Raw genomic sequence first — 15029 nt, 5'->3', positions numbered from 1 at the left:
ACTGCCATCAGGAGGCACCTGACTTTAAAATGCATTTTTGATAGCTATACACCTGAGTAGTCCAAAAAGTCCATGTAGACTTTTCTATGTGGTAGCTTCATGCCAGAGCACACCAATCTTTATCACCACCCCCAGAATGACAAAAATGAAGGAAAATAACTGTTTTTTTTCCTAGTCCTGGAATAATTTTCTTAAAATCCTTACAATATAGCTCAACTATTTTATAAGATACTCTTTAGTGATTATTAGATTCATATATTACTGTACTAAATGCATAAACACTAGTATCATGCATACTTTGGAGATTATCTTTGTTATCCATTCATCATTTAAAAAGTGCTTCAAACATTTTAAATGAGTTAATACTGAAACATATATATACAACCTTAAACAGCATTGTATTGTTATATAGGCATTGGTGAAAAATGTACCATTATATAGCACACAGTTTGACACAATATAAAGATAAAGGTCCTGATTTCCTTGAGATGCACTACAAATGGCAACCACCGCCACCATGTCACATTATCTACTTCTATCTAATTTCCAATAACACCATTTATAACCATTCTAGTTCTGAAGAATATTTATAAGTTAAATGTGATGATTGTAAGCCTTTAATTTCCTTACTACAAGTACCAGTACACTATTCTTCATCACTGGCATCATCCTCATCTGAACTGTCCTGTTCCATGATAAACTCTGAGTCACTTTTCATATTGTCACATGTTTGGAGCTTGCACATCTCTGTGCATTTAAGCCCATTTGCCATGCACTGACAATCAGGATGACTGCATACTCGTGAGCATTTGCATGACATAAACTCAAGCACAACATCTGGGGCAGGTGGGCCCTTCACCCATTGAATGATAAGTTGCCCTTCCTCATTCAGGACCCAACCATGACCTTCAAGACTTGGGATGGATGGATAATTATGTCGGCTACGACGCCATATGCACGATTGGTAGTTTGCCCTTAATGCATGAAAATAAAGACAATCATTACAAGGAGGAAGCTGTCCTGATTCGATGTCACCTCTTTTTGCTTTGAAAAGCTGATAGCGCATGTCATTGACTTCAGTAACTGGTAATGTAGTGGCATACATATGACAGGTGAACTCCTGTAATGTGTCATACAGGTCTGCTGAGAGCATCCATCGCTGTCCAAGATCCCCTAATGCCTTCTGATACTTGGGCTCTTTTATGCAAAGCTTCAGGGCACCTAATTTACCACGTCCTCCAAAGGCACTTACTGAGTCACAGCCTGTGTAAGAGTCTCGATTCTTCTTCGTCTTCTTCTTATTCTTCTTCTTCATCTCCTTTTCTTCTTCCTCTTCTTCTTCCTCGATTTTTTTTTTTCTACAACACTTCCATGACCAAATCTGTTGAAAACTCTCTCAAACATTAATAATAATAACAAAAACGATCTCTTATAATACTTCACCTTCCTCTTTCACACGTGTGGTACTCCTTACTGTATCATAATGCACTACTCTTCTGCTATTTAAACAGACTCCTCTCTTTTCGACCTCTCCTTCATTCCTTGCCTAAAAAATCCAACTGTCACAGCGTTTCTTCTCTCCATTCTCTGAATTCGCCTTGATTGCATCCATCAACAATTGTGTTAATTCTCATCTCTGACCTAAAACTTTTAAAATCCCCAATTTGCTTTGAATGTTTGCTTTCCATCAACCATTCTTTTTTTCCAACTTCAGTGACAACTCACCCCTCTCACCCCTCACTCTCAAAGCAACAATCCCACTCTTCTCCCTCCAAGCCTCCCTCTCACCTCTCTCAAGAACTCCCCCCTCACCGTTCTCCCACCATTCATCCCCCTCACTCATCCTTCTCGAAGTTGCCCCCCCCTCTCATCCACAAAGCTGCCTCCTTCCACTGCCCTCTCACCTCCATCTCTTCACTCCACCTCCTCAAATCCTCAACTGCCTTCTTCCCCCTCTCTTGTCCCCCCTCTCCCCCAGCACCACAGAGCTTTTTCTCCTCCTCATTCGGCCCCTCCCCTAGCAATTCTGCAATCCCCCACACTCTTTCAACAACCCTCCTTACCTCCCCCCTCGTCCCTTGTCCTACCCTCCCCCTCCCCCCACCCCCTGCACACAAAGCCTCCTCCCCTCCCTCTTCATTAAAAGTATGGACCTCAAATATCCGGGGCCTTCGCTCAAACCTTTCAGATCTTTCCATACAGGTTGCCACTGACAAACCAGACATAATCTGCCTAACAGAAACTTTCCTCCCCCAAGACATGTCTGACTCCCAAGTATCTCTCCCTGGTTACTCCCTCCTCCGGTATGACAGAGCTGAGCCTCGTCCTGGTGGAAGAGTTGCTCTCTTCATCAAAGACTCTATTCCTCACTCTCCATAAAACTGCCCTCACTCCCCCACACCCCCAGGAATACCTCTGGCTACGGCTTCCCCTCCACTCCCACCTCATGTTTATATGTGTACTGTACCGTCCACCAAACAGTGATGACTCCATTTACACCTCACTATCCGAAAACATGGACCAACTTCTATCTTCTCATCCAAACTCTCTCTGCCTCATATGTGGCGACTTCAATTGTCATCATGCCAGTTGGCTAGGTGTGGGTACCTCTCTCCCTGTCATGGCACCTCAGCAAAAGCTTTCTGCGACTCATTGGGACTGACTCAATCGGTCAACTTCCCGACCCGGATCTCAACCAATGGTACTCCATCTCTTCTGGATCTGATTTTCACAAATTTCCCTGACAATATCTGCTGCTCTTCCTCCGTTCCAATCGGTTCTTCTGACCACGTCCTTGTCAAAGTGGACATCTCTCTGGCTATTATCAGAGAACCACCTCACCGCCGTCGAGTCTGGCATTTCACTCAAGCCGACTGGCAGGGTCTCCATGCAGCCCTCAAACTTAGAGACTGGTCTCCTATCGCTACTTTCTCCAACATCAACTCATCCTGGGTATTCTTTCAAAGAAACTTGCTCTCCCTCATGCACAGATTTATCCCCTCTCGTCTTCAGTTGTCCTACCCTTCCTCCCGCCCTTGGTTCACTGAAGCTTGTGGTGAGGCAGTTGTCCTGAAACAACTTGCCTTTGCCTCATGGAAAGCAAACCAACTGAGGGCAATCTCAGTTCCTTCCATAAAGCTCAGAACAAGTGTGTATCTACCCTTAGGAGAGCCATAAAACAACATCTTTCTCATCTCAAGTCTGAACTCTCAAACCTCTCTCCCTCCTCAAAGCCCTGGTGGCATCTAATCAAATCTGTTTCTGGTGTATGTTCCCCCCTCCATCCCCTCCCTTACCTCAAATGGCCGCACTGCTGATACCGCACGTGAAAATGCTGAATGCCTATAGTCGGTGTTTGCAGCTAAATCTTTTGTCCAAAACTCATCACTTTCTCTAACCACCTTACCCAGTCACACCCAACTGTTCCTGAACTCTGTATCCTTTTCTCCTGACAAGGTGGAGAGCTTGCTTTCAAACCTCGACTCAGATTCTGCAACCGGTCCAGATGGCATCAGCCCACGTGTCCTCAAAGCCTGCTCTTCTGCTCTTGCTCACCCTCTCTCTGTTCAATTCACCCTCTCATTTTCCCAAGGTCATCTGCCATCTGCTTGGAAATCTGCTAACATCACTGCCCTGCACAAAAAAGGTGCAAAAACAGATCCCTGCAACTACAGACCAATCAGCCTTCTCCCAATTATCAGCAAGGTTGTGGAATCCATCATCGCTTCAGACATTAAATCCTTCCTTTTCTCCAATGGCTTGATTTCTGATCATCAATTTGGTTTCAGACCAGGTCACTCTACCCTGGATATGCTGCTTCTGCTCTCCCATCAATGGATGGAGGTCCTCAATGCCAGACAGGAAATCCGAGCGTATCCCTGGACATATCACGTGCTTTTGACACAGTCTGGCACCCTGCCCTGCTCACCAAACTCTCTTCCTATGGTATCCAAGGCCATCTCTCCTCATGGCTCGCAGACTTCCTCTCCTGTCGCAGTCAACGTGTGGCCCTAAATGGAGTTCTTTCATCCCCCATTCCTGTCCAGGCTGGAGTTCCTCAAGGTAGCGTTCTGGGCCCTGTTCTTTTTCTGGTTTTCATCAATGATCTCTCCGACTCTCTGGAAAATCCTCTATATCTCTTTGCTGATGACTCCACCCTGTGCCGTACCATCGGTCATCCCTCAGACCGGCAAGCAGCAGCTTCTTCGCTCACTGCAGATCTGGATAAAATCACAAACTGGTCTAACACGTGGAACATGTCTTTCAATCCGGACAAATCTCACACTCTCACTACGTCTCTTCGAATGGACCATTTAGAACCCCCCTCCCACCCCCAATCCAATTTCTCAACAATCCTCTGGAAGAAGTCCTTTCTTTCAAGCTTCTGGGTCTCACTATCTGCCATGAGCTTTCCTGGGAAAGCCACATTTCAAACCTCGCCTCCAAAGCCAGTCGCTGAATGGGAATCCTCCGTCGTGCTAAGTCCTTCCTCAGCCCACCTGAGCTCCTGACCACTTACAAAGCTTGTGTCCGCAGCCTGGTCGAGTACTGCTCTCCCCTCTAGGCTGGTGCTCCTGCCTCCCACTTTTCTCGGCTTCATGCTGTCGAAACGAAGGCCTTTCGGATCATTGGCATCTCCCGCAATGAGGCTGAGTCTTTGGGCCTCTCACTCAATCACCGCAGGTTGGTCGGTGGTCTTTCTGTCTTCTACCGTCTCCTCTCCAGCCTTGCCCCCCCTGCTCTCTCTGCGATTTGACCCCACCACATTTCCGCAGGGCGCTCAAGGACCACCAACAACCCCCTTCTGGTAAAACTACCAAAATCACGAATCACTGCTCACCTTCACTCTTTCATTCCTCTTTTTTTTCCACCTTTGGAATAAACTCACTCACTCCATTCATTCCCATTCTTCCCTTCAAAATAGCTGTTCACCACCACCTCTTATCATCCCCCATTCAAATCCTCGATCTTTTCTACCCCTGATAATCTGCTCAAGCCCACCTCCTTCAAATTCCCTGCTTTCCTTCCTGAAAGTCCCTGTAATGTCCATCTTCTATTTCCCATGTTCCCCATCCCATCCCTCTCCCTTCCACAGATCTCCTAATGTCTCTGTTCCCCACTGTTTTGTCCTTCCCACTCCCTCCCCTCTCGTCTCATGCCCCCTTGCTGTGCGGTGTGTGTTAGCTCTCACACCAGCCTCTACAAGGTATACAAAAAAAAACATGTACAAGCTGAACAGCTCGAAGATCTTGCAACAAGAAGCATCTTGCAGCACCTCTTCAAATTGCGCTTGTGATAGGTCTGAGTGTAACCTTTCCATTACTTGATCAGTCGTATTCAGGTGGTGCATCTCACTGGTATGATGATCCTCCATCCATGGATAGAAGCCCTTCCAGGCAAGTCGTAAAAGAGCCTCATATCGGAGCTTGCATAACCTGACCCCTCGGTTATACTTTTGACCTTCCATTACACTGTTGATCGAACCTTCAGCTACAACTCCAGGTTCAAATGCAATATCTCGAAGCCCTGCATCTTGGAAGCATTTTCCAATTACTGAAAGTAAGTTACAAATCATATGGAATGCTCCCATCCGGAGTTTAAGTGGCTGAAATTTTTAATGATTTTTCCAAGCAATTTCAGTGGCTTTGGCACACAGAGCCTGATCAAAAATGCAAACTATCTCCTTCAGATTTAATGCTTCCATGATTTTCAAACTGCGGTTGAGGGTTTCATTGACAGTTGTCATATTTGTGGCTGGTGCATTGATTGTGGCATGATATCCAATGCTGTCTTGTGATACAATGATTTGGTTCCTTGTCTTAATATTAAAACCTGTCCATGATGGGATTTTCTGGGCATTAGTGTCTGTCTGCCTCACGAAATACCACACCCGATTTTTCAATACAGAATAATTGAAAGCTTCTGTGCTTGATAATCAAGTGGCTGCAATACTGAAGGTCCTACTCTTTTTTTTTCCCAGCATATTATAGCTGCAACATCTCTGATGTGGGGCTGATGCAACATTTCTTAGATTTCTCTCTGGTTGGCAGAACATCAGGCTGTTTTACAAGCATATCTTGTACATTGTCTTCCTGTAGTTTTGGAAGGCACTGCACAACTATTCCATTAACCCTGTGAGATGTACCTTTCCCACTCAGGATTTCTTCATCCCTATCTATGTTATCCCAAACAACATTGGTTGGTTCCTCAGGAATAATGTTGGATGGAATAGCTACCCCTTTTTCTTCTCCAATCATCAGCTTTTGCAAGCATTGAGCTATGTCAATCTCCTCCAGTTGACTATATGACACTCCATGCCCAAATCTGTTAAGAAATTTGATCAACTCCCCATTGCCAGTAAGTGACTTGATAGCTCCTGGTAGCAGGATGTGTTTTGCTGGTTTAACCCTGCCTACACTTACAGCAAACACGTAATCTTGAGCAAAGGAGTTGATTAATCTCTGCACACGTGCGGATGGTTGTGTGTCATTTTGTGTTTCACCTGTCAGAAGCACCCTGACAAAGTCAGTCACAGATTCAGGTATGGGAACAAAATCATTGTCCGGGTTTTCTGGGGTTGGTGGCCATACATTTCTTTAGCTCAGCTCTCAGCATAAGGGCACATTTTCTTGCTATTTGCTTAGATTCTTCAGATGTGTAAGACTGTAGTTCTTCTGCCAACCTAATGTTTTCTATTGCCAATGTCATATTGGAAACATTATTTGGCATGACAAGAAGCTTTCCCTTTTCATTAAGAAAAATATGGAGGATACTACCAAATTCATTCTCTAATTTTCTGCGAATATGGTCCTTGGGGTGTTGTTTGACCTCGTGAATCCCAAGTGAGTGTAGGATCTGTACAAGCTCACAAGTCAGCTCGATCATAAAGACCACTTTGGGCTTCAGGAAGAGGTTAGCTCGTATGTAGTCAAACAAAATATCGTGTACATCAATCACAGTTTGATCATAATGATCATCACTAGAAGATGTACATGGATATGTGGAAGGTTTGTCAACCTTTCCCCTTTGTAGTCTCGATAACATGACTTATGATAATGCGCCTCAGCAGCAACTAATTCTCGGGATGTTATGGCTAAGATTCTTCTGTGCATTTCTTTTCTTTCTTTGGCACTGACTACTTTTTCTTCTGCAATTTCTCTAATCTTCTCGCCAGATCGGAATTCAAGGGATTGGCATAGAGTCTCTCGTGATTTACATCCTCGGATATATTTGTCCTTCCTTTGACACAAAATACACTTAAGTGCATACACTCTTGATTTGGTGTCAATTCCACTTTTTCTTTCCGATCTGTGCACTTCTTTATCTGCCAAAGAAAGATCAGCATCTTTGGCCAATATGGCATTTAATGTTTTCTTGAGTGTGAATGATTGCCGGCATTCATTTTGATAAAATATGTCTGGCACAGTTTCAGCAGCAGAATATTGAATTATGGCTTCAAACTTGTGAATATTTCCAGCATTCAGGAGGGTTTGCCAAGAATTAAAGTCTTTTGGTTTGGTAAGATCTGTGATGGGACTTTCTCTGCTGCATATCATGCAGGTTCCATGTCCCACTTTTGGAATAAGGCACTTCTGCTTTGTTGGAACCACCTCATCTTCTGAGGTTGACTCCATTATTTAGTCTGACATCACACCTGAAAAACAGAGAAAGATATTACAATATAAATTAAGTTTATATTCTGCATACATTTAGTGTAAGGTTTCTTTAATAGATTTTACCATTAAGAACAAATGTTCCTGCCATCATACTCTAGAAATAAAAAAAAGATGATATTGTCATTTTATTTTATAATTATTGTCTGTTAGTGGTTTTGGTAACTTATTTAAAGTTAACTTATTTAAAATTAGTAATATTACAGTTTATAACTTACCCATGCTTGTCAGGCTATACAAATACATGTACAATAAATAAATATTAGATCCTGAAATATAAGTTAAATTTGCCATTCTAGCTCGCACGCTGGCACAGCAATTCTGAAATCAGAATTATGTTATTTACATGTATTATGTCATTTGTCAAAATAATAAATCCTATTTAGAAGTATGATGCCAATTCATGATTGTATTAGGAAAATATGTATCGTTTAGAAATTTGCAACAACATGCAGTTAGTACCAAACATCAGTGAATGAAACAATGAACTTATTTACCACCCCCTCCTCCCTCTAATAAAATATGCATTATTTTGTTTCCAAATAATAATTTTAATATTTATTAAGGATAAATTCAATTGTGTGTAATATACAATAGAGGTTAAATATACATTCAGACAATATTTCATGCATATAAACTCACAAATTATTGCAAACATGCAAAACACTGATATTTGTGACCACCCTAACATGGCTGCTACTGGAATAGCTATACATGTGGAATATATATACATATATATATATATATATATATATATATATATATATATATATATATATATATATATATATATATACATATATATATATATATGTGGAATAGCTCACTTCAGCTACCAGCTTGGAAAGTCCGCATGGTATTTTTTTACGATCTATATGAATTGAAAAAATATATCAAAGCTTGGTGCCTCCAGATGGCAGTCACCAGGCCACTGGCTCAAGGACTAATAGTGATACCTCATTCACCCTGCCGGTGAAGCACCAGGTTAACGGTTTATAACTGGGTCTAGATTCTAATCCAGGATAGACAGCTAAGGGTTGAGTGTACATACCTCTGGCCTATCCTTCCAGTCCACAAAATCAATTAAAAAAAAAACAGAAATCACAACATGACAGTGAAGTTACCTGTCGATAATCTTTGAGGCAAATGCTTCACACTCCAAAGTAACTCAAATATTCTGCCAACTGTTTTGGAGGAATTGCAGAGTGTATGCTCTGGTATGAAATGTGTAATAATTAATACGTTTGTTGTTTGTTTGTTTTTGCCATTACCGCTGATGCTCAGCGGAGCACCGCGGTTTGATGCGAACAATGCAAATAGCATGCTTTGCTGTAATCTTGCAATTTGGCTCACACGGAGATGGGAAAGTCTTGGTCAAACGTAGCAAAGCGACTCATGTACTAACGGCCAAGTGATTGACACGTCCAACCTTTCAATTCCGGGCACAAGTAGTGGCTGAGTCATTGGACGAACCAGCTGGGAACGTGATATTTTCCCGTTGCACGTCATTGTGCCCAAGTTGACCTCCTCACGGCCTCCTCCGCTGCGATGACAATAAAACGGTTGCTTGTCGAGCGATTTTTGTGATTTGCTGTTTTAATCTCGCTACCTTGTACCCTTTATGGGGTGAAGGATGATTAATATTTGTGTGAATATTTCTCATCCAGGTCACCGACATGATGCTGCAAGACTCCTTGTATCCGCACTGGGCCAAGGCACCACGGGTTTTTTGGAAGAAAACTTGCCACCGGATTGTTCTGTTCTGGTAAATATCGAGCAACCGCCCTTGTCTTTGCCTCGAGCCCTATCGTTTATTACCTTTGCCATCGAAGGTGGATGGACGTTGTGTTTTCTCCCCCGTCTCTGTTCGTCTACCTGTAAGGAGGATATATCAAAAACTTATTCGGACGAAACTTGGTGGACAGGTTGGGTGTGTGACGAGGACGAATTAATTAGATTTTGGTGAAGATTGGGATTTGGATCCGGATAAGAGAATTTTTAAGTGATTCTTTACCGTTGAGAGATAGTGCCAAAAAAGGATACGTAGAACGATATTTCAAAAAGTTGTGGACGGATTATGATAAAACTTGGTGGATGAGTTTGGTAGGTCACAAAAACAAGCCAATTCAATTTGTGGTTCGGATGCAGATACAGATAAACTGTTGAGCCTGGCGGAGGTATGCGCTCTACCAAGTGCCGTTCCAGTTTATTTACTTTTTCACTCGCTCAAGAGTTGTATATTTGATATTGAATGTGGTACAGTATTTGCACAAGAGTTGCGAGTCAGATAGGTAAACACAGTCTCGTCAGTCAGGCGTGTGGTGGAAGCCAAACTTTTGCTGCGTCCTATTTGCTCTCTCTCTTCAGGGGATAATTTTAAAAGTACTAACCTCTGTGCAGGCGTGCCGAATAATTATCCAAAAATGACCCCGAAGACCACACCACGTGGCAGCACAGCGTTGATAGCACTCCTTCAATTGGTTTTGCAAATTAAATTCGAACGGCTTGATAGAAATTGTGAATTATAATTGTTTTTTTTTTATTTTTTTTTTCTCCTTGGACAGATCAACCAAAGGATGGTTAGACGACCTGCCTGAGACTGCAAGCATTCATTCCACTGTGGACGTGCTTCCTCAGCTAACTCCAAAGTGGGATGTCTCTTTGAACCTGAAGCAGACCTCAGCACATGTTTACCACTTGATGCTCCTGATTGGAATGCCAAGTATCACTAGAATCAGTTGTTTTCTGGCTTGACGTGACATTTTTCAGCCAGGCCTGTCTTGTACTCTTGTGGCAGGGTGACCTTTAATCTTCTCAGGTGTGCATAAAGTTCGGCACTAAACGTGTCCGAAAACAGTCCGCAAGTCACCTTAACCTCTCGACGAGTATGGTTTGAGGTGATAGAATCATTAGTCTGGCCCAAGACTTTGGTATGTGTTCAGTGTGTCTTGAACATTAACCATCATTCGAGCGGGAAACCGTCTTCTCTTCCTGGATCAGGATTGACGTCCCATAAAAGTAAGCACTTGATCAGACAATCAGCCGGCACCTTGTGCCACCAACTGCTTCCCTTTGTCTCGATAATCCAATATCTTCAACTTTACTTCTCGTTCAAAGAATTTAAAGGCAAGAAAAGACCATTTCTTAAGGAGCCCCCACATCACATTCCACAATTTCCAAAAGCATGAAGTTTTCTGTTCCCACTGTGTGGAATAATCTGTTGGAGAATCAAAGTTGTTTTCATAACAGGCCTGTTAAAAATATTAGGGGTTGCAGGGTCCTAACCCAGCAGGACACCTTCTCGATTTTGATTATTAATGATTGCACTCACCTCGTTTTGAGACTTCTCGAGGGAGGCAAGGGTTGAAGCTGATACAACGTTTCAGGTGACAATCTTGGTTTTGATCCTCGCATCATTAGTTCCTTTGCCGATGGATCTTGGTGTTTTTTTTTTTCCCCCTGTGATGGACAGATTCGATTTGATGATGGCTACCGAGCGAGGAGTGAACTATGTGTACCTCCGAGATAGAAGATGATTGTCTCGTTATTTGTGGTTAGAGAATTGCTGGGATGACATGTTCGTACTCGTTCATATGGTTGTGTGTTGCGCTTGTCCATGGATACATACACATTCGACGAGTGCACACGTGTGCATCGTCTTCTTTTGCACATTCGTTCATCACATGTCATGTTCGTGGAAGCTTATCCTTTCCCCCGCCCGCTCAACGATGGAAGTCCTTTTTTTTTTTGAAAACAAAATCGAAGTCCGGCACATGATGTCAACAGCAGTTGGTTTTATTTATTTTTACTCGAGTCCACAATTTTGTGTCCAAACGTCAATCTGAAGCATTTTTTTAAGAATAATTTCTATAATGTATTAGCTCTAAATTGCCAAAAGTCTCCTTATGCACTGCTTTCATTATATTTGTTCGATTTTTCTCTTTGTTTGGGATGAGTGGGTGTGTTTTGGCAGAAATGTATAAACTCTCATATCCTGTCCTAAAATCAAATCCTTGTTAAGTAAAGGAACTTAAGAAATTGCCAATACTTTATGTGCAACATCACATGGTACTTGAATTTTCTGGTCATGGATCGATCACCAAATGTTTTTAACATACCCTCTTCCCACCACCACCAGTCTTTCCCTCGCCTCCCGCGTTAAATATACCGCACTGTTTTCGGTCGTTAAATGCACCACCACTTGAGTTGTTCAGCTTCTTAATGACACCATCTGCTAGTCCTTTAGCTATAAGTGCTGAGTTCAAATCCCTGAATGACCGGAATCACATCGGGAGTATGCCTGGTTTGCCACGTACACACTTTCCGACTTGTTTCTCTGATGCTGTTTTTTTTTTTGGTTTTTTGGGGGTTTTTTTCATCAATTTGCAACTGTTATTGTCCATTTTTAACCCCAAGCGGTTTTTGAGCATCAGATAAGCTTTTAAAATACAAATGAAGCGGTTTGCATCTTTTGCACCACCTTATTTCACACGTTAAATTTGTTCTTCATATCCGTCGTTTGTGTCCTTCATGACGTTCTTAAAATAGTAAGTTTCCTGGTTGAGATGATTTTCAATTTTGTTTCACTGCCAGACAGGTGGGCTGAGTAAAAAGAAAATACCTTACTCCTCTCCACGCATGCACACTCGCAATGACATTGCGTACAATTTGCCAAATCCAGAGCGAAAGTGCTGCTAAACTGCAGGTTCATGTTCTGATTCATGTTCTACAGTGTTCAAAACATAACATTCAATTAAAATCGAGTTGCTCTTCAATCATAAACTGCGGTCTATAGACAAACAGACAAAGTAAATCAATTGCTTAACCCTACTTTTCGCTTCGCAAGCGTGTGGTACAAATATGAGAGGATGTCGGGATGGTATCCCAAAAAGTATGTAACCAAGGTTGGGATGGTCACAAGAAATATGAAACAATCCCCACGTCTTCCGTGTGTGTGTGTGTGTGTGTGTGTGTGTGTGTGTGTGTGTGTGTGTGTGTGTGTGTGTGTGTGTGTGTGTGTGTGTGTGTGTGTGTTGTTTTATTCAATTGTTTGATATCTCACTGGGCAAATTCGGACATACAAATAATTAAATTAACATACATTATATCATTGCAAATGGATGCAGGGATGGACAGGTAACAACCATTATCCAAGGGAAGATGTCGGGATGGTTTCACATGATCATTTCTTGTGACCATCCCTACCTCGTTCACATACTTTTTGACATACCATCCCGACATCCTCTTACATTTATTAAAATATTTTTTATTTCTTGTTAAAATGTATATGAACAGCTTCTGCCATGTGATGCCTATTCATCAACAAGCTTGTGAAGAGATTTTTTTGTGATCCATGAGAGTGAGCGACACTTTTATACGTGTCCTCTTCCTTCTTTGTGAGCCTTGCTTGTGTTTGCTCGGGACTCGATGCACTTTTGAGCCTCCTGTAGGATAGTAGTTTTCTACTCGGTTAAAGTTCATCACTCGATGAATACTACCCCTGTCAAAGTGTAAGTTTTCAAATCGCATGGATTCTTACACTTGGTGGTTTGGGCTTTACAGTAGATTGTTTCATCGAAGACGATGCAAGTCCAACCCTGGTTTAAAGCGTGGAACACATCCTGGAGATATCTTACTTTGGTATCGACAATGCTGTATTCAGTTGCTGTTGCTGGTCACGTTGGGCAGCATCTTGTGTTTGTTCTCAATTTGTTGACATTTGATGTCACAATTCCAACCAGGAACAGATTGTGATGAATTCCTCCTCAATCCAGATTCAAACAACTTTGTTGGTATCTGGCGTAACAAGACAAGTTCTCGGTCAAGTGCTGTGATTGTCCTGTGTTCTGCTTACCATTCAAGGAAGAATTCGATTTTTGCCTTATTGAATAGGTGCTGCCCGGCTGGGTTTCCCACCAACTTTGGGATCCTGCATCAGAGCCGCTGTTTTAAGACTCTCTCTCATCTGACTTTAGTTGCTTCGGAACATCACGGAAATGCTGAAGACCTCGTTGCCTACAGACGTCTGGTACAATACAATGGTCACAACCTCATGGTGAGTACCATTCAGGACTCCGTGGCTCTGCTGAAGTCGTCTTCAGCTGCACAAGTCACTCTACCAAAAACATGTTGACAGTGATGTTTCGGTTTGTCTTGAACTGCTCCTCTGCCCAAGATGTGTCTATTCTGCAGATGTCATCAGAGCTTATACAATGCCTGTGCTTGTTTAGTAATCTCGCGACCTCTTTTGATTGTGTCATTCGGTGAACATACTCACTCCCAGTCACTGGGGCGTTTTTATATTGGTCAAGCGATATGTATCTGTGAGGTGTCTTGTTGGTTTCCTTTACATGATCTTTATTCACAATATACATCGTCTTGGCCAGTTTCCCACCAATAATCCAGTTAAGGAGCGTGAAAATGACATCAGGCACAAATTTTTCTGCATTCTGTTCTGAGATATCTGGAGGAGTCTAGATGTTGGCCCGGGAATGCCTTCCAGGAACTGCCTGCTGGAGCATCGTAACACTGCTGCATGGAAAAGAGCCACTTCTGGAGACGACGACGACAACAGGACTTTGTATATCCTTAGATATGATCTTATCAGGTTTGTGTTGTCCAGCATGGAAGATTTTCACAATATCGCTGACATCATGTTTCAAACCTCTTCTTTGCGTTCTGTGCCTTGTATGCCAATGCTTCTTCTTCAGGCAAGTGCTGCTCGAGGAGTTCCTGGTAGCGGTGTCGGTGGTTACAAATGTTCATTGCCTTTCCTTTGTCAAGGATTCCTGGTTTGATGGTCTCCACGAGTTCTATAAATGCGAAATCATGTGCCTTTCCCTCTTGCTTATTACTTGCAAAATCGAAGATTTTTCACGTATATTGGTTCGTCAATTTTGTTATTCTGCCTGTCTGTCTGTCTGTCTGTCTGTTTATTGCCCCCAAGTCACAATTTTAAACTGATCTTCACAAAACTTCACCACATGATAGAGTTTGTCATATGGAAGAAGCCTATTGTTTTTTTTTTTTAGGTCAAAAGGTCATCAGGTCAACATAAGCCAAAGGTCAAAAACTTAGGTGAGATTTCTAAAATCCTCCATTTTCATCCGATTGACTTGAAATTTGAACAGGATTTATATTTCAAGTCACTGAATTCAACTAGCCAATTATTTTTGAGGTTAACATTGACTAAAAGGTCAACATCGGCCCAAGGTCAACAACTAAGGTGGTATTTCTAAAATCCTCAATTTTCCATCCCATTGACTTGAAATTTGAACAGGATTTATATTTCAGGTCAATGAATTCAACCACCAATTATTTTTGAGGTCAAAATCGGCCAAAAGGTCAACATGGGCC

The 15029-nt window shown here is 42.2% G+C and overlaps 1 protein-coding gene across 4 annotated transcripts in view; it reads left to right on the top strand.

Moving 5' to 3' along the window:
* TMEM117 (transmembrane protein 117) overlaps positions 1 to 15029 on the top strand; it is a 125726-nt gene that overhangs the window by 15677 nt on the left and 95020 nt on the right. For all 4 annotated transcript variants that reach the window (XM_085880625.1, XM_085880624.1, XM_085880621.1 and 1 more), the window contains exon 2: positions 9341 to 9438. In XM_085880625.1, coding sequence (XP_085736751.1) covers positions 9341 to 9438 — 98 coding nt within the window. The remainder of the gene's footprint in view (positions 1 to 9340; positions 9439 to 15029) is intronic.

This window comes from Eptatretus burgeri, chromosome 5 (genome assembly GCF_056783735.1).
Source record: "Eptatretus burgeri isolate ZD-2024b chromosome 5, Ebu_testis_v1, whole genome shotgun sequence".
NCBI classification, from domain to species: Eukaryota; Metazoa; Chordata; class Myxini; order Myxiniformes; family Myxinidae; genus Eptatretus; species Eptatretus burgeri.
This window is presented reverse-complemented; position numbering and strand designations above follow the sequence as displayed.